General features: G+C 43.6%; 1 protein-coding gene across 1 annotated transcript in view; it reads left to right on the forward strand.

The window, feature by feature from the left end:
- PITRM1 (pitrilysin metallopeptidase 1) overlaps positions 1–24,575 on the forward strand; it is a 1,418,909-nt gene that overhangs the window by 346,447 nt on the left and 1,047,887 nt on the right. The window contains exon 7 of the mRNA XM_044064598.1: positions 13,836–13,996. Within this exon, the coding sequence (XP_043920533.1) occupies positions 13,836–13,996 (161 nt within the window). The remainder of the gene's footprint in view (positions 1–13,835; positions 13,997–24,575) is intronic.

Genomic DNA, 24,575 nt, shown 5'->3' on the forward strand with positions numbered 1-24,575 from the left:
GTACTGTTGCATACTGAACAAGAAGAAGAAAAAGCTCCATCAATGCCTCTTGGTAATGAAGGCCAAAATTCTAATTCTGTTGCTCTTCTTTTAGTGGATGTGGACCCTGGATAACCACAATGCAAAATCTGGATATATCCTTACTGTAAGGAAGCAGGAACAACAATTTTAGGACCTTTGAAAATAATGTCATCTTCCATTAACAAATCATCTCTGTAAGGAAAGCACGTTTGCACTTTGGGTGGTACACTAGATTCCTTTGACAGCCATCCAGCATTAATATAGTGATTGAGTTTCTGTAAAATTGGATCAGTCTGATTGTGATCTCTTAACTCAGGTCTAGTTGTGGAAAATTGCACACTGAAATCACATCACAGTCAAAATTCTCTGCGTCAAGCTGTTCTGTTGTATTTCTGGGTGATTTGGAGAAGGTATCAGCCAGATACAGCAATTTGCCTTTAGGGTAGAATTGTACTTTTGCAATCTGAGTATCATTCTTTGTAATCTCGCTGGAGCGGAATACATAGGCTTCTTTAGAATAGTAACTAGAGGTTGATGGTCAGTTTCAATCTGAATAGCCTGACCATAAATGTAATCATGAAATTTGGAACATGCAAATACTATTGCCAAAAGCTCCTTCTCAATTTGAGCATACTGCATCTCAGTTTGGGTTAGTGTTCTAGATGCATAGGCTATTGGTCTGCCCTCTTGAAGTATAACAGCGCCTAGACCAAATTTTGAAGCATCACAGGAAAGAGTAGCTGGTTTATTCACGTCATAGTATCTTAACTTTGGTGGGGTGGCAATTTTCTGCTTGAGGTCTTCATATGCCTTTTGGTGCTGTTCCAACAATAACTATGCAACATTTTTGCGTGTGAGCTCTCTTAAAGGTACTGTCAGCTCACTGAAGTGTGGTATAAATTTGCCTAAATAGTTGACCATACCCAGGAAACACTGTAAAGCTCGTACATTATCTGGTGCTGACATTTCAAGAATAGCTTCTTGCTTGGTCAGGACTGGTCTGAAGCCTGTACTCATAAACAAATGACCGACGTACATAACTTCTGGAATCTGAATTTGCATTTCAGAGGATTGAGCTTCAAGTTTACTTCACATATGTCAAGAACTTTCTTGAAGTTTCTGTCGTGCTCTGCTTCACCATTGCCTCTGACCAATAGATCATCTACTATTATGGCACAGGGATAACCTGAAAAAATGTGTTCTGTTGCATGCTGAAAAACTTCACTTGCAGAATTTATTCCAAATGGCATCTTTGGGAATCTGTATCTGCCAAACGGAGTACCAAAAGTTGTTAGAAATGAGGATTTCCGATCAAGCATCACTTGCCAAAATGAACTCTTTGCATCCAAAACAGATAATATAGTGGCATTCGGTATTAGAGCTGCAACTTCAACTATGTACATTGGATGATACGGCCTTTTTAATGCTTTGCTCAAATCTCTTGGGTCATTGTATATTCTGATTTTCATCTAAGCCATTTTTGTGAGCATAGATGACATCCATTCCGTTTGTTCTGTGACTGGATAGATCACACTTTACTGCACCATTTTTTCCAATTGAGCCTCAACTTAATCTTGCTTAGCTATAAAGACTCTTCTTGCTGGTCTGACTACTGGAAGGACCTCTGGGTCTAACTTCATGAAATACACAACTGTGTCATCGAAAACATCAGCATACTCTGAGAAAATGGCTTTGGAGAAAGTGCAACTCAGAAATGCACTTATGTGATAAACATTTTAGCAAAAGAAAGGAGATTCATTCTTAAACTATCTTTAAGACCCAATAAAGATTGCACTTGTCTTCAGACTACATAGAATAACAAGTTGGAACAGTTCTCTGCCAAATAACATTAAAGTATCACTGAACCTTTGGTTTGAATTTCTTCACCTCCATAAGCAACAAGTCTCTCACTACTGGTTACATTGAGTTGCTCGTTAGTTCTCACTCTTGCAAATGTGTCTGCTGATATCACATTACACTTTGAACCAGTGTCTACTTTGAGCTCTGTGGATCTTTCATTAATCCGGACAGTTCAAAATACTTCACTTATTGTTAACAAGTTCACTGCATCAACTCTTTCACCAAGCACTGATATACCATCCACATAGAAAGCTGACTGCTTTGGCTGTACTTGATCAGCTTGCTTTTTTGTGTGACCTTTCTTTACAACTGTGTGAGGCTTACTTGATTTGCAAAACTTTTGGAAATGGTTACATTTTTTACACTTCTGACATTGCTGACCATATGCCAAACTCTCCTCTCTTTTAGACTCCTGACTTGCACCACAATTGCGACAGTTGACAATAAATTTAGATTTTGGGTTTTGCTGATTCATGCTTGTCTTGCACTGAGCTAGTGCTTGCACCCTTTTTAGAACTTTCTGGCCTTCTTTGGAAACCCTGTAGCTGTCACATGCTTAGGTTTGCTGATGTTCTTCATGTTTCACTGTTGAAGTCATCACACTTAGTTTATCTGCCTGCAGGTAGTTCTCAGTCAGCCCGAATACCAGAGAGTTAGTATTTCTGCGTCCGTTGCTGTCGCTCCAGGACTGACGTCAGGTCGTCAGGGGTGTAAAAACAGGCAGCCAACACCATTACATCAGTATTTCTTGCCGAGGAGCCCAGAAGTAGTTCGCACGGGTGCCGGTCGGCCGCTATCTGGGTTTTTGTTTCCGAATTGAGTTATCCTGAAGTCTTCTAAAGCTAAGTACCCCGTTGGGGACCCTTATTTCTTGCTCTAACTGATGTCAGAAAAAGTTAACAATTGTCTTGCCTGTGGAAAGCAAATACCACATCGAGATTTCCATTCTTACTGCATCACCTGTTTAGGCCCATACCATGACGTACCTTGCTGTCGGTTTTTTGCCTTGTTCAATGCCCGAACTATTCGTCGCCAGGCCCGTATTGTTGCTAAATACTTTCGTTCTCGATCTCCGTATTCCAAAATGGGTTCAGTAAGCCATCCGACCACTGATCTTCTGAAAAAACTTAAGGATAAAGACAGAGACAGACTGCACAGGTTCAAAGCTGCCGATGATGCTTCCGTTAAGCAGGTCGCCAGTTCGCCGGTACTCAGTGAGGCGCTTTCGCAGTCCCTGATGCCCGCTTCAGTGGATTCACAGGCCGCTACCGAGACCCGTTTGGAGTTCGGTATGCCGCGAGACTCTTCTTAGACTACAGAACCTGCAGATGTCTCTCCTTGGATGGGTCTGGAGCCGCTGAGCAGGCACTGGCTTCTGAGGAAGTTCTTCACACTACTGATGTTCGACTCAAGCCGACGACTTCTTTCATGTCTTCTGTTCTGTCTAAAACTACCAAGTTTCTAAGGCCAAGAGTACGTGCAAAGCCTAAAAAACGACGACCAAAGCACATGCACATCTCCCTCGCCAAAACATCAAATGCTTAAAATGGCAAAATACATTATTATTATGATTAGGGGAAGTCAGCCTTCCCCTGCTAACAGAAAAAGAGACCTGTCCCCAGCAGCTTCAACAGACCAAGAGTCCGACGACTCTGAGGTATCTGATTATGAAGACATGCCCATGCCCTTATCTGCTTTTGAGGATTCAGATGCAGAGGAATCCATTCCCTCTGCTTCTCATCCAGAGGATTTTTCTTTTGGTGAAACCTTACATACTTTAAGAGAGCATTTCCACTGGGAATGCCAAGACTATCCACAGTCCAAAAAGAGACTCAGAAAATTTCTAAATTTACCACAACATAGGCCTTTAGCAATACCACCAGTCCTGGATGTTGTTGATGATATCTTTATGGAATTTAGTTTAACTCCTGATACTTTACCTGCTGCTCCTAGGAAACCAGACAGGTACTACAGAGTACCTGACTCCCACAAATTCCTTTTCAGAAATCCTACTGCTGACCCAGAGGTCATCTCCCAAGGGCCTAAAGGTATCAAAGCAATTACAGCTTGGAATCCCACCCCTTCGGACAGGGATTCCAGAGCTTTTGACAGATGGGGTAAGAACGTATATAACTCTGCAACTCTCGCCATTAGGGCTTTGAATTGTCAGTTTCACATGCGAAGTACCAACTACATATTATGGAACTTATTAAGCAAAAGATAGCTACCTTTACAGACTGCAGAAAATAAAGAATTGCATGAGCTTATGCATTCTGCAAGCAAAGTCAGCAATCATACATTGCTGTGTGGCTTTGATGCCCTAGAAGCATCTTGCAGGGCAGCAGTCACTGGTTCTGTACTGAGAAGGCATGCTTGGCTCAAGGAGCAAACCTTGCCAGACCATGTCAAATCAAAGTTATTAGACACGCCTTTAAACAAGGACAATCTGTTTGGCACCAAAGCAGAAGAGGTTCTTAAAAAGATGGAAGAAAAAGCTAAATCTATGCAGACAGTCATGGAATTCATGCAAGTACAGCCTTCTAGAGTCAGTAGGCATTGCCCCTCAAAACATTGGTCCTTTCCAGCCCCCTCTAGGCCTTCTCAAACTAGACCCAGGGGAAACAAACCCACCAGACTACAGTCTTAGGGTATGCAGAGATCTAAGCAGTGGAGTGCCTCCACCTCTAAAGCAGGGAGTGCTAAACCATCCCCTTACGGAAACAATTCCCAATGACTTCTCAACTCCATTCCCCACCTCTGCCCCAGCTGCTTGTGCCCATAGGAGGAAAACTTGCCCATCATGCAAAAAACTGGCTTTCCATCACCAAGGACCGATGGGTCCTCAACATTGCATCCCAGGGGTACAGATTTTACTTCCACTCTCTGCCAACCCCAAAAGGGTTCCCAGACCTTCCTTCAAACCAGTGGGCAGAGGCACAAAACCAAGTTCAATCCCTGCTCTCTTTAAGAGCAATTCAGCCTGTTCTGCGGAACAGATACGTCAAGGATTTTATTCCAGAATTTTCCTGGTACCCAGAAAAGAGGGCACATGGCCCCAATCCTAGATCTTTCAGTTCTTAACACTTTCCTGGTAGTACCAAAATTCAAAATGCTCACCCTGCAGCAGCTTCTGCCTATGCTAGCCAAAGATGCCTGGTTAGTCTCCCTAGACTTAAAAGAAGCCTATCTGCACATCCCTATAAGGGACTCATGCATGAAATATCTACGCTTCAGGGCAGGATCTATGCATTACCAGTTCTCTGCACTTCCCTTTGGCTTATCAACTATTTCCGGTGTATTCACAAAATGCCTGGCTCCAGCCATTGCTTACTGCAGACAGACATTTTCAGATTTACCCGTACTTGGACGACTGACTGATTCAGGCAGACAGTCAGGAAATGCTGTTGCAGCACCTGACATTTGTAAAAAACCTTCTAACCTCCCTGGGATACACCATCAACGAAGAGAAATCAAAACTAGTTCCCAGTCAAAAGATTGTATTCCTGGGAGCAAGCTTGGACACATCATCCCAGATGGCATTCCTCACTCCAGAAAAGCAAGCCTATCTGACAGACTGTTTTACTCAAATGGCCACCAGAACCCAGCTATCTGGAAGGAAAATCCTACAGGCCATCAGGTTCATGGCCTCATGCATCCTACTAATTCCATATGCCAGACTGCATATGAGTAAACTTCAGTGGTACTTAAAAAGTCTTTGGTGCCAACACTCTCAGGACCTGGAAAACTGTCATTCCTATAATACCCTGTCTAAGGACAGAGTTTTGTTGGTGGGCAGCAGCATGCAGCCACAGCAAGGGACTGCCCTTTACTCAACCCCATGATGCCCCCAGACCCTAACCACAGACGCATCAGACTATGCCTGGGGGGCCCACATGGATGGCAAGTGCATTCAGGGCCACTGGAGCCCAAGTCAAATTCACCTGCACATTAACGAAAAAGAGATGCTAGCTGTGCAGCACGCTGTGACAGCTTTCAGATCCCTACTCTCACCAGGACACCTGTTAATAAAAACAGACACCACGGTTATGTGATACATCAACAAACAGGGGGGAACCCACTCTTACCCACTCTGCAGGCTAACCATGGCCCTGTGGAACATGGCCTTGGACTTGCAGGTCCGTCTGCAAGCTCAGTTCCTGCCAGGCAAATAAAATTCACCGGCAGACGAATTAAGCAGAAATCTTCTTGACCCACATGAGTGGCAACTAGAGCCCAGCGCCTTCAGTCTTCTGATTCAGAAATGGGGGACCCCAGAGGTGGATCTCTTTGCCTCCCCCTGCAATCACCAGCTCAGCAAATTCTGCACCACGACACTTCACAGCAGGGCCTGGAAGGTGGATGCCCTATCCTTCCAGTGAGTAAATCTCTCAATCTATGCCCCCCCCGCCCCTTCTCTCAATAATATTGCTCAAGATAAGACAGGACAGACCAAGGCCAATTCTGAATGCCCTGGACTGGCCACGCCAGCACTGGTACCCACTCCTGCACAGCCTGTCACCAGTGCCACGCTGGCACCTACACCAGAACCCAACCCTGCTCTCTCAGTAGGGGGGACAGATCTTGCATCCACAACTGCAAACCCTAAATCTTGCAGCCTGGCTTATTCCTTGGACTCTTCTTCCAGTAACCAGCCTTAGCAAGCAGATGCTGGACGTCATTCTTGAAGGCAGAAGACCCAGTACAAGGAAATCCTATGCTGATAAGTGGAAAAGGTACTGCGCCTGGATTCATTTTAAAGGAGAGGACACAACTCTGCCTTTCCTACTGCTAATCCTGAATTACTTAGTAGACCTACTCCACAGAGGCCTATCCTTCTCCACCGTTAAGATCCATGCCTTTGTCATTTCAGCTCATTACACCACTGAGCCATCTCTTTTCTCTCACCCTCTTATCAAACAGTTTCTGAGAGGGGCAAACAACTTAAGGCCACCTAGGAGAGCACCCACCCCTGCTTGCGATCTCAGCATTGTACTGGAAAAGCTCACGCTACCCCCCCCCCCTTTGAGCCTGCAGCATCAGCAGAGTTAAAATTCCTTTCTTGGAAAACAGCCTTGCTTCTGGTCATTACTTCAGCTAGAAGAGTGTCTGAGCTACAAGCCCTTATGGCTGTGGAACCCCTCATTATTTTCCATGCTGACAGGGTTTCCCTCAGGACTAACCCTTCCTTTATGCCTAAAGTGGGCTCCACTGTGGCTCTCAACCAATCTATCCATTTGCCAACCTTCTTCCCTAGTCCTCAGAATAAAGGGGAAAGGATCCTGCACTCCTTGGACGTGCACGGACAGCTCAGATTCTACCTTGATAGGATTAAGACCTTCAGGAAATCTGACCAGTTACTAGTCAGCTTTGCACCAGGGGCAGAGGGCAGAGGCCATTTATAAGCAAATAATTTCCAAGTGGATAGCACATTGCATCCATTTGTGCTACAAGCACCAGGGGAAACCAACCCCTCGGGGGTCAGAACACACTCCACTAGGGCAACTTCCACCTCTACAGCATTCCTTAGGCGAGTCCTTACCAGAGACATCCTGGAAGCTGGTACCTGGAGTTCTGTACACACCTTCACCAAACCTTACCACCTGCCTATCTTTTTTCTAAGTTCAGGGTGGGTTTTGCAACAGCAGTCCTGCAAGGCATACTAGCCAGCCCCAACTCTTCTTGACTGCCTCCACCCTTCTTCAGCTTTGGGAATCTACCCAAGTGTGATGACTGCAACAGTGAAACACAAAGAACATAGTACAGTCGTGTACACTTACCATAAATGTAGATGTTTGAGTGGATTCACTGTTGCAGTCCTGGTTTCCCTCCCTCCAGCCCCCTTGTCTCTCTCTCTCGTCTCTATGTCTATTACTCACCCCGTTCAGGGGTATTGGTATTTACTTTTTTACTGGTGGTGTTTTTCCCCACCATAACTTGGCTCCCTATTTGGGGGGCTCCTGACATTTGGGGCAAGAAAAACTGGTGTAATTGCATCAGCTGCCTGTTTTTATACCCCTGACAACCTGATGTCCTGGAGCGACAGCAACCGATGCAGAAATACTAAACCTCTGGTATTCGGGCCAGCTGAGGGCTACCTGCAGGCATATAACCCAAGTGTGATGACTGCAACAGTGAATACACTCTAACATCTACATTTATGGTAAGTGTACACAACTGTACTTTTTTGCCATGTGTTGCATACTATCTACATGTGCTCTGGAGCCAACTAAAATCATGTTCTTGTCACTCACAAGTATATTTGTGTGTTTTTTATGTCATCTGTGTAAAACAAATGCTTCTCTAATTGGCTGGGGGTTGCACATTTCTCTGAACTTGTGCTTCAAACACTCTGGCCTTTCCTAGATTCAGCTTGTACAACAATATGGCGGTCCGCACCTTGTCCTTCATATACTGCTGGTGCATACACAAATGAACGCTCTTTCTATGGCCTGTGACCCTGCTAGGTTTAGTAAAATGAATGCCCTGTTGCATGCATCTCTATCTGCATAATGCATATATGCTCAGATATACTCCACTTCTCTGCAATATTCTGATCAAATACAAGTGGTAGGGGCTTTCGAAATCCGTCTGCCATATTGACACATACCAGCGAAGGGTTTTGCAAATAAGCATAAACATGCACATATGCCAGAAGCTAAAGCTAGTAATTGGCCAATACCTTTGTGTACTGAACTTGTAACTTTGTTGGGCTTTTCGGAATTATGCGAATGAACAAACTCTACTGGACTTTTGGAAATAAACTTCTCTGACATTTTGGTCCTTTCGTAATATTGTTGGAAAAGCAGAAATGCAAAAGTCATTTATCATCATTTGCTAGTTATTTACCATCATTTTAAGAAACATTTGAGAATTTTATGATGTAATTGAACAACTCACGAGCACTGTAATACTTTTGTAATGTTGTCTTTTGCAAGAAGACAACTGTTATCAGTGTAAGAAACATGTCAAGTAACTGCACAATGCGAATAAATTGAACATCAAAGTAATTGCACTTTTCAGTTTGCTGCATGAAATTATTCACAATGTCCCCAGAATGGCGGTACCTTGCTAGATAACTCTTTACAGTACAAGAAGCACTCTGTAATGGCAGCACTTTGCGAATAGACACGCCCAGCACAAGAAACTTTTCGAAATAGCTATACTTTGACTGAATCTCACGAAATAGTTGCACATTGCATACAATAAACTCTTCAAAATACATGCACAGTAATAAGCATACTCTGTAAGCACTTTTACACACTGAGATACTTCAAATAACTTTAGTTATGCTTTTGATACAATACGAAATCGTATTTGTGCCAAAACACAGTCGCCTTGCTCTGTTGTGCTTAATGTGACCTTTTTTCCTATTGTAATCGTTTTGCTCGTTTAAGCCCTTTGCATGCCCAATGTACTTTTCTTGTGCTTGTTTTACTCTAAACATGCCCAACTTTGCCTTAAACACACTCTCTTTGCTGTAAATATGCTCGTTTTTTGCTTTACTGTAATCATTTTATCAAATACTTTTATTTTAAACATTTTCTTTAGTTAACAAACTTTTCGTACTTTCCGCTTGTCTGATAATGCAGTTTATGCCCTTGTAATGCCCCTTTTTTGCCTTTCATATCGAATAAATAGTTTGTTATTTCTCATTACCTTTGATTCTTTTCTGGCTCTGTTTGTGCTCTTTTTCTTTTGGTTTTACCTTCACTGTCGACTTTGCACCTCATGGCTCCGAATGTTCTTGTCTCTTCGATCCCGGATCTGACACCATGTCGCTTTTGTGTTTGGGACACGAAAAGAGAGTCTTTGTGGGTTCTTTTCAAGCAGCTTTATTTTATACAAACACATCACTGTAGAGACTTACTAACTTAAGTAACTTGTATCCAGATTAACAACTGTGGTTATGCATGCTCTCTGTCTTGCTGCTTCTTCAAAACGGCACTAGACCATGCACATGTCTAGAATTTATACGTGCACATACAGCCTCACATGCTTCTTAAAGATATAGCATACACATACTTGTACTATGATCTACACTATTGACTTGTGACTTCTGCATTATCAGCACTGCAACACAGGCGACCCCTTTCCTGTATTGTATATGAGTTCACAGTTAGGTTCATAGACAGTTACTAGGCATGCAGTCCAGGAGGTCATTGAGGAGCCTAATCCAAATTCTCAATTGCCCCTAAGCACTGCCTGGTTGACTTACTCAATGATACACAGAAGGCAAACCCTGTACTCTTGACACAAAGTCAGAGCCTTAGTCCTCTACGCTAACTGCCAGACTGTCATAATATACCCCTTGTCGGAATCAAACCTCTAACTTTGGAGATCAGAGTCAGACTACAATTATCACATCACATTTATCTCTTTTTATGGTTTTATTCATGACTGCAGTCAGTCACGTGCATATATTTAGGCACACTACACTGACTGTTCAGCAGCTTACTAGTACTAACTACAGTTTGCACTTTCTCTGTACTGTTTTCAGTAGCTTTCCAAAGTTGTACTTTGTAATACATTTGCCATACTGACTGATGTAAAAGAAGATGGACTACACAGACTGCACTAATAAAAAGCAATAGAGTATCTTACAAATCACAGCAACGTTTCTGAGCCAGTGCTCATTCTTATTAATCACATGTGTTGCCCACCAGTTGAAACTTATTGATATTTGTTTTTTGGTTAGCAGAGCTTCTGGCTTGTCCTTTCAACTCCTTCTAAAGTCCTGTGTTGTACTTGCACACACCTGCAGCAGGAAAAAACTATTATATGGATTAGGTAAGAATGTTGTTAACCTTGATAATTTTAACTACCCAACGATTAACTGGGGGCCTATACGACCAATGTAAGATATGCATAACAATCATTACATTTTATAAACAAAAACTCTCCTGGACCAGATTGTTAAAGAACCTACTAGAGAATGGAATTTGCGTGATCTGGTCTTAAACTTAGCACCTATATGTAGTCCTTCCATGGTGTCCCCCCTCACTGGTCATGTCAGACCACAGACCAGTCACCTTCCCCATCAGGATGTCCAAGTCACTAGAATCAAATATCGCTGAAATCGAGGACTTAAAACACACAAATCTACAATTCTACGATGAGGTGTCTCATTATGAATGTAGTGGTGGTTCCCAAAATGCTGATCCTACACAGAGGTCTATAGAAAAAATGTACTTATTCCTAGACAAAAGAATTAAATTGGAAATCACAACTAGATCAAACCAAATTAGGAGATCTGAATAACCAGCATGGTTATCCACAAGCATTAATAAACTGTATAATGAAAAGAAACTCTTAAACCACTACAGCAAAACAAATTACCCCCAAAATTTAGGACAATGTCAGACAGACAGATAATAAAATAAAAAAGGACAGAAGAAAAACAAAGATATCCCACATGAACTCAGACTATCTGCAGAAGTTAAAATAACTACAAATCCTCCTTTAGCTATGTTAGAAATATGAGAAATAGCAGCCAGAATTGCTTCAGGCTTATTCATAATGGTACTAACTATTCAGATCCAGTAGTTATCACCATCATACTGACAAATAAATTTAGCACCAACTTCACCTCAGACTCAGACATCTACTCCAGACCTATGTATCCCTGATGAAATCAAGCCACTGTCTGTAACAGAAGAATATAACTGAAGGTACTCTCAAAAATGAAGACTACCTCAACTATGGGGCCTGATATTGTATCCATTTCCCTGATTAGTAGCACTAACAAGCACTGGCGGACTCCATCTTCATCCTGTTCAATCTGAGCCTAGCAACTGACTTTGTACAAATTCCAGGAATTACAGACTATTGGGTCTTGTATGCAAGTCTGTTTAATTTATAACTGTCCTAGTTAACTGTGATATCAGAAAAGCCTTATTAGACTCTTTCCCCAGCAGCTTTGTCAAAAGTGGATCATGTCTAATGAATTTTATAAATTTCTATGAGAGAGTTACTCAGGGTGTAACCTTGGACAAGCTTTACATGCAGCATACCTTGACCTTGCTAAGGCATTTGATAACAGTACTACTTACAGATATATAAACAAGTTGAAGGTGCTCTAGATTGCACCAGATATGTTAAGGTGGTAGCAAACTGGCCTAGAGACTAGACTCACCCTTTAAGAGATAGAAGGGTGTCCTTTGAGAGCATGAAAGTGTCCAGTAGAGTTCTATAGGGATCTGTTTGCGACCTTTGCTGTTCAGCATCTACTTATCAAACCTCCACTTATCAAATGAGGATCTTTGATTAACAAAGCTTGCAGATGATGACAAACTGAGAGTTAAGTCCCACTCTAACATGGACTCCAGCAGGAGCTTACACATGCCAGTTAGTATACTAAAAATGGGCTTAAGCTCAAGGGTCTGTATTAAATCAGCAAGCACTTAAAATAGAGAACACTGATTTATCGAGCCTTTAAAAGCAAAAAACTAGCAATCTCAAAGACACAGAACAGCGATTTTTTTTCCCAGGGAAAAATAATCGCTGTTCCACAAAAAAAAAAAAAAGTTCAAAACACAAAATAAAGTGGGGGGCTGCCCCCCCCCCCACACACACACACACACACTTAAATATACCAACTCTGAGATCGCACCACAGTGGAGGAAATGGCAAAGTCCTGAAAACGGCCCAGTGATTTTTTTCCCTGGGAAAGAAATCGCTGTTCCGTGTCTTCGGGATTGTCAGCTTTCGCTTTTAAAGGGTCGATAAATCAGAATTCGCTATTTTAAGCGTTCGCTGATTTAATATAGACTCAAGCTCAATGCCAAAAAGTGTGACATTGATGCATTTGTTAAGCACACCTAGATCCAACTTATAACATAGATAATAAGCCACTTCAAAATGAGAAGATTGCGAGAAACCTGGATCCTTGGGTGGACAGTTCCCTTACTTTTGACCATGACGTTGCAGCAGTGAAGTCCTTTTACCTGACACAGCTCAAGCAAAAAGTAATTTTTCCAGAGAAGTCCAAACCTCTTTGTAGTCTACATTGATTAGACTTTTCATTAAATACAGTGTCCCTTTTAGGATGTATCTTACCAAATGTATCAAGCAGTGGGAAAGACTCCAGAGGTTTGTAACTAAAAAGGTCAGTGGCCTAAAAGATCTGCACTACAAAGAAAGACTGGAGGCTTTATCCCTATACTGAGTTTCATATAGATTCCTTGGGATGTCCCGTGTCTCGTTTATAAGGGCATAAGGGATCTGGTAATCCAAGAACTATATCTCAACAAGTCCAACAGTCCAGATAACACTAGGGCCAGAGATCTAAATTTACTCAAAATAAATAAGGCAAAGAGGAGGGATAGATATATCATACAGTTACTACACCTTCCTTGGAACAAACTTCCTCTCCAGGTTAAGCAGTGTTACACACTGTTTCTGTTTTTCAAAACGACCTGAACAACTGGATTGATGTTTATAAATTCATTTGTGGTGCGACATACCTGGTACTTCTTGAAAAGAGGCACAGTGTAAGAGTGGGTACTAGTAAGGTAGAAATGACGGCCTAGCTCTGATCCTAGACTATGTTACTGTAACTGAGGATGCAAATTGCACTGAATTTCAGAAGTATGGCTTGAGAATTTTGATGAGACAAGAAATCTGAGGTAGCAGCATAGACAGTTTGATCTTTTCCTCCATAGATCGTTTTATAATATAAGATGTTTTCCATTGTAAGCAGGTGGTTTCATTTTGATTTCTGTACTAGCTGCAAGAACTTCTGTTAGGTAATTGCTCCTTTATGAAGGTTTAAAGTGTGTGCTTTCATCTTGAAATGGAGTTATCTGTTATAGATGTTTGCTAACTAAACAGGAAAGAACATTTGGATTTTCAGCAAAGGTCCTGTAGGTTTTGCAAAAAAGGCAGTCTAAAATTAATTTTTGATTGTTTGTTTTTTAATTGTGCAAAGAATATGACTTTGTTATTGTTTATTTCAGTCAGACAATGAAGCACTGTTTGCACAACACCTTCAGAATAAACTCCTTCCTGACCACACTTATTCAGTGGTATCTGGAGGAGATCCTTTACATATACCGGACCTCACATGGGAACAGTTAAAGCAGTTTCATGCAACTCACTACCATCCCAGCAACGCAAGGTATTCTGTATTTGTCTGTTTAGAAAATGCTAGTTGTTTTATGTTGTACTTGAATTTACATTAAAAACAGCCACTTGTCCAATAATTTTCATTTTTGATTAAAGTAATATTGTATGTTTTAATTTATGTGTATGAATTCTTGTAATGCTGTTATAGCAGACTTTTGGAACCTTGAATAACATAAAAGGACCAACAATTGTGATGTCTAGGTTGTAGGCTATCTCCAATTCATACTGATGCTAGCTGAAAACTTTAGTCAAGTTACTTGGCAGTTCTTCATGAGCAATGAATACACCTTCATTTCTCTTGTTAACTGTTCCAAAGAGCACATTGACTGATGCATCAGTCTCTTTGATATTCATACCAATAAGGAGTCGTGCTGCACTCTGCATTTCTGTATTTTCCAGTAGCTACTGTAAATTGACAAATCTAGATTGACAGCAAAATATTTCTAGGCTAGACTGAAAATAATTCTAGACCTTTTCCTTACTGAGAAAAGTAATAAATATATATAGTGACAAAACGTGAAAGTGAAACATGAATTCTGATTTTTTTGTGTGTGTGTAATAGCAGATTATATACTGCAAAGTTCTTGCATAGTAACATCTCTGCTTGACTATATTGTATGTAATTGAAGAGTTGAACCCTTCTTGGTTGGTCTCCTGATTTGCTTCCCCTTCAACCAGTCATATTTGGTATTTTTTCTGAAGATCTAGTGCTTCTGCAGACATCTCAGCATATGATATAATGTCTTGCCTTGGCTTTAAGGTTTCACCGAACCACAGGACTAGTCTTTTCTTTCTCCTACTGAGCTCTTACTGAGCTCAGACCTCTGTCCCTATGCACATCAATAGAGACTTGCCATTTTCATTGCCTAAATGCAGTCTTCAAATGTCTGTGTCGTTCCCACATAATGAACCAAGACTTGCACTGAAATTCCCTTACTGCTGAAGAGAAGAGTCTGACTTGAAGCAGGTTTGAGTGCCAGAATCTCAGTTCAGCCACACAGTGACTTCAGAAGGAGGAATTTCTGGCTTACTTATACCCACCAGGAGAGTGGCAGCAATTTGAAGATTACTTGGGCAGTAATGGGAAGGAAGGGAGCACTTGTAGCACCAGGTGCATGCCAAAGCACCGTCATGAGGACTGTAAAATGGCTGTTGAGCCCTTGCATACCCTCTTAGAAGTAAGCCTTTTAAAACTGGCCTACTAGTCTTCTTCAGATGTTTTGCCTACCTGTAATTAGCAAGCACTTAAGCTCATATCCATTCTTTTTTTTTTTCTCCCCACCACCACAGCCCTTCATTCTACCGGCCTGGTACTTGTCTGCGCTGGGTCTTACAGCTGCTCCCCTGGACTTAATCCGATGTTGCTGGGGCCAGTCATGGAACTAGGGTCTGGCACAGTGCATCCATCTGGGGGAGGGGGTGCATTCAACTTTTCTGCCTCCCTCATGGACCTAATGGTATGCATGGGAGTGGCTGTACAATGAAGTTGTCTGGCATATCACCCTGCCTCTGCAGCAGCTCATCCATGTCTCTACCCTGTACCTTCTTTTGGCACACTTACCAGTATATCTTCCCCAGCTTTTGCTGCTGTGTCAGTCACCTGAGCTGCTAATTGAACACTGGGTCATCTGGGTCGTAGTCAAGGAAGGCTTTATCCTGCTACTCTAACAGAGAGACTCATACCCACTGGCTGGCAGTTCATAGGTAGATGTTCATCGTGTTACACTGCTACAGTCATTACACTTGGGTTATCCTGCCGTCAGGCGGTCCCTCAGTCGGCCTGAGTTCCAAAGTCTTGGTCCGGCATCTCTTGCTGTCGCTTCTTCCCTGATGTCAGTGCGACAGGGGTATATAAGATGCAGCCGACGCCATTTTCTTCTGTCTTTCTTGCCACACGGTGCCCGAAGCAAAAGCAGTTCGCAAGTGCCGGTCGGCTGACTCCTGAGATTTTCATTCCGAATCCAGAGCCAAAGTCTTCAACAAAGCTAAGTACCCCGTTGGGGAAACTTTTTCTTGCCTCAGACCGATGTCAGTAAACGTTAATAACTGTATTTCTTGTGGGAAGCAAATACCTCATAAGGATTTCCATTCTTATTGTATCCCATGCCTAGGCCCAGACCACGACGTCACAGGTTGTCGGTTTTGCGCTAGGTTTAACAAGCGCACTTTTAAACGTTGGTCTGATTTTGCCCGACATTATTTTGGCAGAAAATTCAATTACACCATGCCGTCGGAAATACCGACGACCGGAATACATAAAAAGCACAAAGACAAGGACAGGCATCTGAGGCCCAAAACTGACGAAGCCTCTTCTAGCCCAGTCGCCGGTTCTCCGGTTTTCAGCGAGGCACCTTCGCAGCCCCTGACGACCACTTCTTTAGAACCACAGGCCGCCTCTGACTCCCACGTGGAGATGGCTGGGCCTTCGGACGCACCAGATTTTCAGCCTACCGAGACTAACCCTTCAGAGGGATCCGGAGTACCTGAACAGCCCGTAGCTTCAGAGGGTGTTTTCAGACATACTCAGTTAACCATTAAATCTTCTTTTAAGTCTAAACCTCCTTTAAAAACAAAGAAACAAATTCAACATTCACCAGGATAGGCCTCCATGCCTAAGAAACACATGCTCAAAATGGCCGAGGACCTAATCACTCTGATCAGGGGGTCCCATCCCCCTCCTGATAAAAGGCCTAGACAGGATGCAGACTATGACTCATCCAACCAGGTATCCACCTCTTCAGATTCATCCTCAGACCTAGGAATACTCTTTACCCCCTTATGAGGATTCTGATGCTGAGGAATCAATTCCTTCAGCCTCTCCGCCTGTGGACTACTCCTTTGGGGGAAACCTTACATACCATGAGTGAGCATTTCCATTGGGAGGTCCAGGATTACTCAGAATCCAAGAAAAGGCTCAGAGATTTCCTTTTATTACCTCAACACAGACCCCTTGCTATTCCGCCAGTGTTAGATATTGTGGATCATGTGTATACTGAATCCAGTTTAAATCATGATTCTTTACCTCCTGCTCCAGTTAAGCCAGACAGATACTACAGAGTCCCTGACTCCCACAAATTTCTTTATAAAAGCCCTGTTGCTGACCCTGAAACTATTTCTCGGGGCCCCAAAGGGGTAAAGGCCTCTTCAGCAAAGAATCCAGTCCCCTCTGACAGCGATTCCAGAGCATTAGACAGATGGGGGAAGAAAGTATATACATCTGCAACTTTAGAAATGGGGGCCTTAAATTGCCAGTTTCACATGCTAAAATATCAGCAATATTTGATGTCTCAGTTGAAACAAAAAATGCTTTCAAACTCAGATCCTCCTAATTATAAGGAAATGCAGGATTTATTGCATGCAGCTGAACAAGTGGGAAAACATACTTTGCAATGTGGTTTTGATTCATTAGAGGCCTCCTGTAGAGCAGCAGTTACAGGATCTGTCATTAGAAGACATGCTTGGTTAAAAGAACATACGTTACCAGATCATGTTAAAGCAAAAGTATTGGATGCGCCTTTGCAGCAGGATGTGTTATTTGGAGTTAAGGCAGAAGAGGTATTAAAGAAAATGGAGGTTAAGGCAAAATCTATGCAAACAGTGAAGGATTTCTTACAGGTTCAGCCTCCTCGATTTAGCAGAAATTGGCCAACAAAGAATTTGTCCTTTCCAGTTACAGACGGACCTCAAAGGGGCAGATACAGACATCCAAGAGGTAGAGGTCAACCACAAGGTCCTTACAGGCCTCGACAATGGGGTGCATCAACCCAGAAAGAAGGGGAAGACAGGCCCCAACCTTATAAAAAAACAGCCCCAATGACTTCCCACTACAGCTGCCAAACAGTTCTCTCTTGGCAGACCCCTTGGGAGGAAAACTGGCACTTTTCTGTCACAATTGGCATATGATCACCAAAGACAAATGGGTTCTCAACATTGTATCTCAAGGTTACAGGTTCCACTTTCACACTCTGCCAAGGTTAAAAGGAATGCCAAATCTGCCATCAAATCAATGGGCTGAGGCTCAAAGACAAATTACAGCACTCGTGGACATGAGAGCTATTCAAAAGGTACCAACACAGGAGCAAGGACAAGGATTTTACTCAAGACTCTTTCTGGTTCCCAGAAAGGACAAAGCCTGGAGGCCCATTCTGGATCTTTCTTCTCTAAACACTTACTTGGATGTTCCAAAATTCAAAATGTTGACACTAAAGCAGCTTCTTCCCATGCTGGGCAAGAAAGCTTGGCTCGTAACTTTGGACCTCAAGGAGGCATACCTGCATGTCCCTATCAGACAAAACTGCAGAAGATACCTCAGATTCATAGCTGGTTCAGTGCACTACCAATTCTCTGCACTGCCCTTTGGCTTATCTACTGCGCCCAGGGTCTTCACAAAGTGCTTGGCACCAGTAATTGCATTTTGCACACAGAAAGGAATTCAAATTTATCCGTACCTGGATGACTGCCTGATTCAAGCAGAGAGCAAGGACATTCTTCTAAAGCATCTGGCATTTGTAAAAAAGTTATTAAGTTGCCTAGGGTACACAGTAAAAGAAGAGAAGTCAAAACTAGTGCCCTCACAAGAGATAATATTCCTGGGTGCCAGCTTGAAGACAATGGCCCAGATGGCTAATCTCACGCCAGACAAGCAAGGGCAACTGACTCAATATTTTCAATTGGCAACAAAGACCCAACTCCCTGCAAGAAAAATTCTGCAGGCCTTGGGTTACATGGCATCTTGCATACTATTAATTCCATATGCCAGACTGCATATGAGGAAACTACAATGGTACCTAAAGAGTGTCTGGTCTCAACACTGTCAAAGTTTGGAAACAGTAATACCACTAATTCCTTGCCTTCAACAGGAGTTTCGATGGTGGGCTCAAGCTTGTCACCTCAACAAGGGACAGCCTTTCACTTAACCCACAGCAAGGCAAACACTGACAACAGATGCATCGGATTACGCCTGAGGAGCACACATGGCAGGAAAATGTATTCAGGGCAAGTAGCCCGCAGAACAAAGGCATCTTCACATCAATCAAAAAGAGATGCTAGCTGTACAAAATGCCCTTATAGCTTTCAAGGACCTTCTGCATCCAGGACAACTACTACTAAAGACAGACAACACCACAGTTATGTGGTACATAAACAAGCACGGGGGCACTCATTCTTATCCCCTCTGCAGACAAGCCATGACCTTGTGGAACACAGCTCTAACCTATCAAGTTCATCTGCAAGCACAATTCCTGCCAGGAGAGAAAAACACACTGGCAGATGACTTGAGCAGAAACATCATGGATCCGCACGAGTGGACGTTACATCCACCAATATTCAGAATGATAACACAAAAATGGTGGAGCCCGGACATAGATCTGTTTGCATCCCCAATGAACTGCCAGCTACAGAAATTCTGCACAAGGACATACCAAACACAAGCATGGAAAGTGGATGCCATCTCATTCAGCTGGAAAAACCTACAAGTATATGCTTTCCCACCACTACCTCTCCTTCCAAAGGTACTCATAAAAGCCAGGCAAAAAAAAGTCAAAGATGATCCTGATTGCCCCAGACTGGCCACGCCAGCACTGATACCCAATCTTAAAGACCTTAGCACAAGGTCCACCCTGGATTTTGCCTCAAATCCCACATCTTCTGACTCAGCACAACAATCAGATACTTCACAGCCAGCTAAAGACTTTAAACCTGGCTGCATGGAAGATTCCTTAGTCAAGCAAGCAATGCCTCTCTCCAAAGCTGTTATGGATGTTATTCTGGAGGCCAGAAGGCCTAGCACCAGGAAAGCCTATTCGGATAAATGGAAGAGATTCTGTGCCTGGAACCAGGCTCACAGCCTTGACCCTCTTGTACCAAATATTCCTCAGATACTACAATATTTAATTGAGATGCTGGACAAAGGCCTCTCCTTTTCATCCATCAAGATCCACGCCTCTGCCATCTCTTCTCATTACAACACGGACCCACCAATTTTTTCTAATCCTTTGCTAAAACAGTACCTCAGAGGGGCTAAAAACATAAGACCGCCCCGTAGAGCACCAACACCAACTTGGGACCTCAACTTCGTGTTGGAAAAATTAACTTTACCTCCTTTTGAGCCAGCTAGCACAACAGATTTAAAATATGTCTCTTGGAAAACTGCTCGGCTCCTGGCAGTAACCTCAGCACGAAGAGTTTCAGAATGACAGGCACTAATGGCAGTGGAACCTTTCATCATTTTCCACCAAGACAGGGTGTCTTTAAGAACAAACCCTACTTTTATGCCAAAGGTGGTATCAAGTGTGGCTCTAAACCAAACTATTCACTTGTCAATTTATTATCCAAATCCACAGAATAAAGAGGAGAGACTTCTGCATTCTTTGGACATACACAGGCAGTTGCGCTTCTACTTGGACAAAACCAAAGCTTTCAGAAAAGCTGAGTAATTGTTGGTAGCATATGCTGCAGGAGCACAGGGAAAAGCCATTTCGAAACAGACCATCTCAAAATGGATAGGGCACTGTATACGTTTCTGCTATACACACCATGGGAAAACTGTACCTAAGAGCATTAGGTCTCATTCCACCAGGGCAACAGCACTTCAACTGCCTACCTCAGAGGAGTACCTACCAATGACATTTTGGAAGCAGCAACTTGGAGTTCTGTACATACCTTCACCAAGCATTACCATCTGCCTCTTTACTCAGAGCTGGCTTTGCCACTGCAGTGCTGCAGGGCCTTATAGCCACCCCTAATGCCTTATAGAACCAGCCATCCTACCTCAGCTTTGGAATTCTACCCAAGTGTAATGACTGCAGCAGTGTAACACAATGAACATAGTACAGTTTTGTTGTTGTTGTGTCTTTCGGCTTTTCCCGGTTAGGGGTCGCTACAGCAGAACACTGGTCCGCTAATGATTGGCAGTAGATTTTTACGTGCTGGCTTGCCGGGCCTAACGCACAACCTTCAACGAAGGTACGCCTATTCATGCATGTCGCCACACAGAAGACGCTCTGAGAATCGAACGGGCAACGTCTAACTGTGAGGCGACAACGCTACCACAGCACCACCACCAGTACAGTTTTGTACCTACCATAAATGTAGATGTTCGAGTGTATACACTGCTGCAGTCCAGGTTACCCTCCCTCCTTCCCCTCTCACTTGCTGGTACGTACCTAAGTCTTCTACCCTTTACTACCTATGGGGAGTATTTGCTGGTAACTGAAAGTTTTTGATTACTTTTCTTATGTATGTTTTTATTAGCAATTTGCATTGCCTACCTCTTTGGGGGCACCTGACATCTGGGGCAAGAAAAACTGAAGAAAATGGCGTCGGCTGCATCTTATATACCCCTGTTGCACTGAAGTCAGGGAAGAAGCGACAGCAACCGACGCCGGACCAAGACTTTGGAACTCAGGCCGACTGAGGGACCGCCTGACGGCAGGATAACCCAAGTGTAATGACTGTAGCAGTGTTTACACTCGAACATCTACATTTATGGTAGGTACAAAATTGTACTGTACTAGGCTATCTGCCCGAAGGCATTTATAAGCCTAGCCGGAATGTGTTGGCTTTCGCTGCCCCCTTAGATTAGTTCCCTGTGCCTCTGTCCAGCAGAGCGACTGAAGTGATCCCCGGGGTAAACTTCCTGTTTCCCATCCACTCGTCAAGGTTTCTGTTGAAGAGTGTTAGTGAGGAGCTCTGCTTAATGTAGATTGGAATCTTGTTAAAGAGCATGGACAGTCTCTGGGACAAGGATCTATCCCTCCAGCACGTCCTATTTATTGTTGTGGTGAGGTTTAGAACCCTAGAGCATGTGGCTCGAGGGGATATGGTTTTCTTTAGGTGGGGCATATCCATCAATTCTGGGTTAGACATAGCCTTGTATGTCAGGCAGAGATCACCTCTGAGTAGGCAGTATGCAACCAAGTACAGCTGGAGTTTCTTCAGTCGAGCTGCATAAGGCATCTGTTTGAGGCCAGTGATCCTCTTAGTGAGGTACTTCTGTGGTCTTTCCAGCTGTTGCAGGTGTCGTTTAAGGTACAACCCAATGGGCATTGTACTGTATGATGGCTCTGATGGGTGATGCGTAGAGGGGCACAATGACCTCTTTTGATCTGGATGCAAACCCTTTTGTGATTAGGTGGGCCACATAGAAGGATTTTCTAACCACTTTGGCAATGTGATTATCAAAGGAGAGATTACTATCTACTTGGGTCCCAGATCCCTTAGTTCATCTTCCGTATTTAGGGGGCTACCACCTATGTGGTAGTTTGTGGGTACTTTTTTTTCCCCAAGGGGGATGACTATGCACTTTTTGGCATTTAGCTTGAGGCCATGGTTTTGACACCAGGTATCTGCCTCAGTGAGACCCTTTTGGAGGATGTCTGTGTCAGCCGGAGAGTCAGTTATAGCCCCTAGTTTGCAGTCGTCTGCGAACTTTGTCAGCCATAGTCCTCCTGTGCTTGCCTGTACCTCTGAGAAGTTTATGCCGAACAGGAGGGGTTCTAGGACTGAGCCCTGTGGAACACGACTTGTAACCGGTTTAGAGTCAGACCTAGCTCCTGCAACTCTTACCATGTGGGTTCTGTCCATGAGCCAGTTGGCAACCCATCCCGTGACGTAGGGGGTTATGTTCAGGCTGGTGAGCTTGTCTATAATACCAGAATGGGGAATGGTGTCAAAGGCCTTTGCAAGGTCTAGTTAGGCTGTGTGGACCACCTTTTCCTCGTCTATAGCCTTGGTAACTTTCTCAAAGAAGTCCACCAGGTTTAGGAGGCATGATCTGCCCTTAACAAAGCCAAACTGGGTAGGGTCCAGTGTTTAGAGGTTCCCAGTGTCTCTGTTAATGAGATCAATGATAACACGCTCCATAGCCTTGCAGACCAAGCTAGTTAGGCTTATAGGGGAATAGTTCCTGGGGTCTGTTGTGGCTCCACCTTTTTGGAGCGGAATAACAGTTACTGTGAGCCACTCTATGGGCACGTAGCCTGTGGAGAGGCTGAGTTTGAACAGTGTGTTTAGGTGAGGGGTTAGTTCATCTTTGAGCTCATGTAGGACACAGCCTGGGACACCGTCCGGTCCCATTGATGCTGTGTTTTTGGCTTTGAAGAGGGCTGTTTTAACCAGAGTGTCTTTGATTTCAGGGGCACTACATTCCTCTGGTATGGTTATGGGCCTTTTTGGGGGTGAGAGGGGGTTGAGGTTTGCACTGAACCTGTCTGCCAGGATGTTGGCGATATTGGTCGGTTCAGTGTATTTTGTGCCATTCTGCACTAACTCAGAGCAGATCTGGGAATTGCCACTTAGATTCTTGACGTAGCTAAAGAATGCCTTGTGGATGTTTATCGTGTTTCACTGTTGCAGTCATTACTCTTGGGTTATCCTGCTGGCAGGCTATCCGCAATCGGCCTAGAATTCCAAAGTCCTGGTCCGGCGTCGGTTGCTATCGCCTCTTCCCTGACGTCAGTGCGCCAGGGGTATAAAAGATGCAGCCGACGCCATTTTCTTCAGTCTTTCTTGCCGCGTGGTGCCCGAAGCAAAAGCAGTTCGCAAGTGCCAGTCGGCCGACTCCTGAGATTTTCAAATCTGAATTTCAGAACCGAAGTCTTCATTAAAGCTAAGTACCCATTACTCTTGGGTTATCCTGCTGGCAGGCTATCCGCAATCGGCCTAGAATTCCAAAGTCCTGGTCCGGCATCGGTTGCTATCGCCTCTTCCCTGACGTCAGTGCGCCAAGGGTATAAAAGATGCAACAGACGCCATTTTCTTCAGTCTTTCTTGCCGCGTGGTGCCCGAAGCAAAAGCAGTTCGCAAGTGCCAGTCGGCCGACTCCTGAGATTTTCAAATCTGAATTTCAGAACCGAAGTCTTCATTAAAGCTAAGTACCCCGTTGGGGAAACTTTTTTCTTTCTCTAGACTGATGTCAGAAAAAGTTAACAATTGTATTTCTTGTGGGAAGCAAATACCTTATAAGGATTTTTCACTCTTACTGTATTCCTTGCCTAGGCCCTGACTACGACGTTGCTAGCTGTCGGTTTTGCGCTAGATTTAACAAACGCACTATCAAGCGTCTGTTCGATTTTGCATTGCATTACTTTGGCCGAAGATTTAACTATATAATGCCGTCGGAACAGCCGATGACCGGTGTTTACAAAAAACGCAAGGACAAGGAAAAGGGTAGGCATCCGAGATCCAAAACCGACTACGAGGCTTCCATTAGGCCAGTCGCCGGTTCTCAGTGAGGCGCTTTCGCAGCCCCTGGCGCCCGCTACCTCAGAGCCACAGGCCGCTTCTGACTCCCACGTGGAGCCGACTGGGCCTCTGGATACTCAAGGTATTGGACACTCTGAAATCATTCCCTCAGATGGGTCCTGAGCCGCTGAGCAGGCATCGGCTTCTGAGGGTGTCTTCAGACCTACACAGTTATATGTTAAACCATCTTCAGCTTCAAAGACAAAGACTAAAGCAGCTCTAAAGATAAAGATAAAGAAGCAAGTACAGCATTCTCCTACTCAGCCTTCCATGCCTAAAAAACAGATGCTTAAAATGGCCAAAGACCTAATAACTTTGATCATGGGTTC

The sequence above is a fragment of the Protopterus annectens genome, chromosome 3.part0 (assembly GCF_019279795.1).
Source record: "Protopterus annectens isolate FY-2018-M chromosome 3.part0, PAN1.0, whole genome shotgun sequence".
Lineage (NCBI taxonomy): Eukaryota > Metazoa > Chordata > Ceratodontiformes > Protopteridae > Protopterus > Protopterus annectens.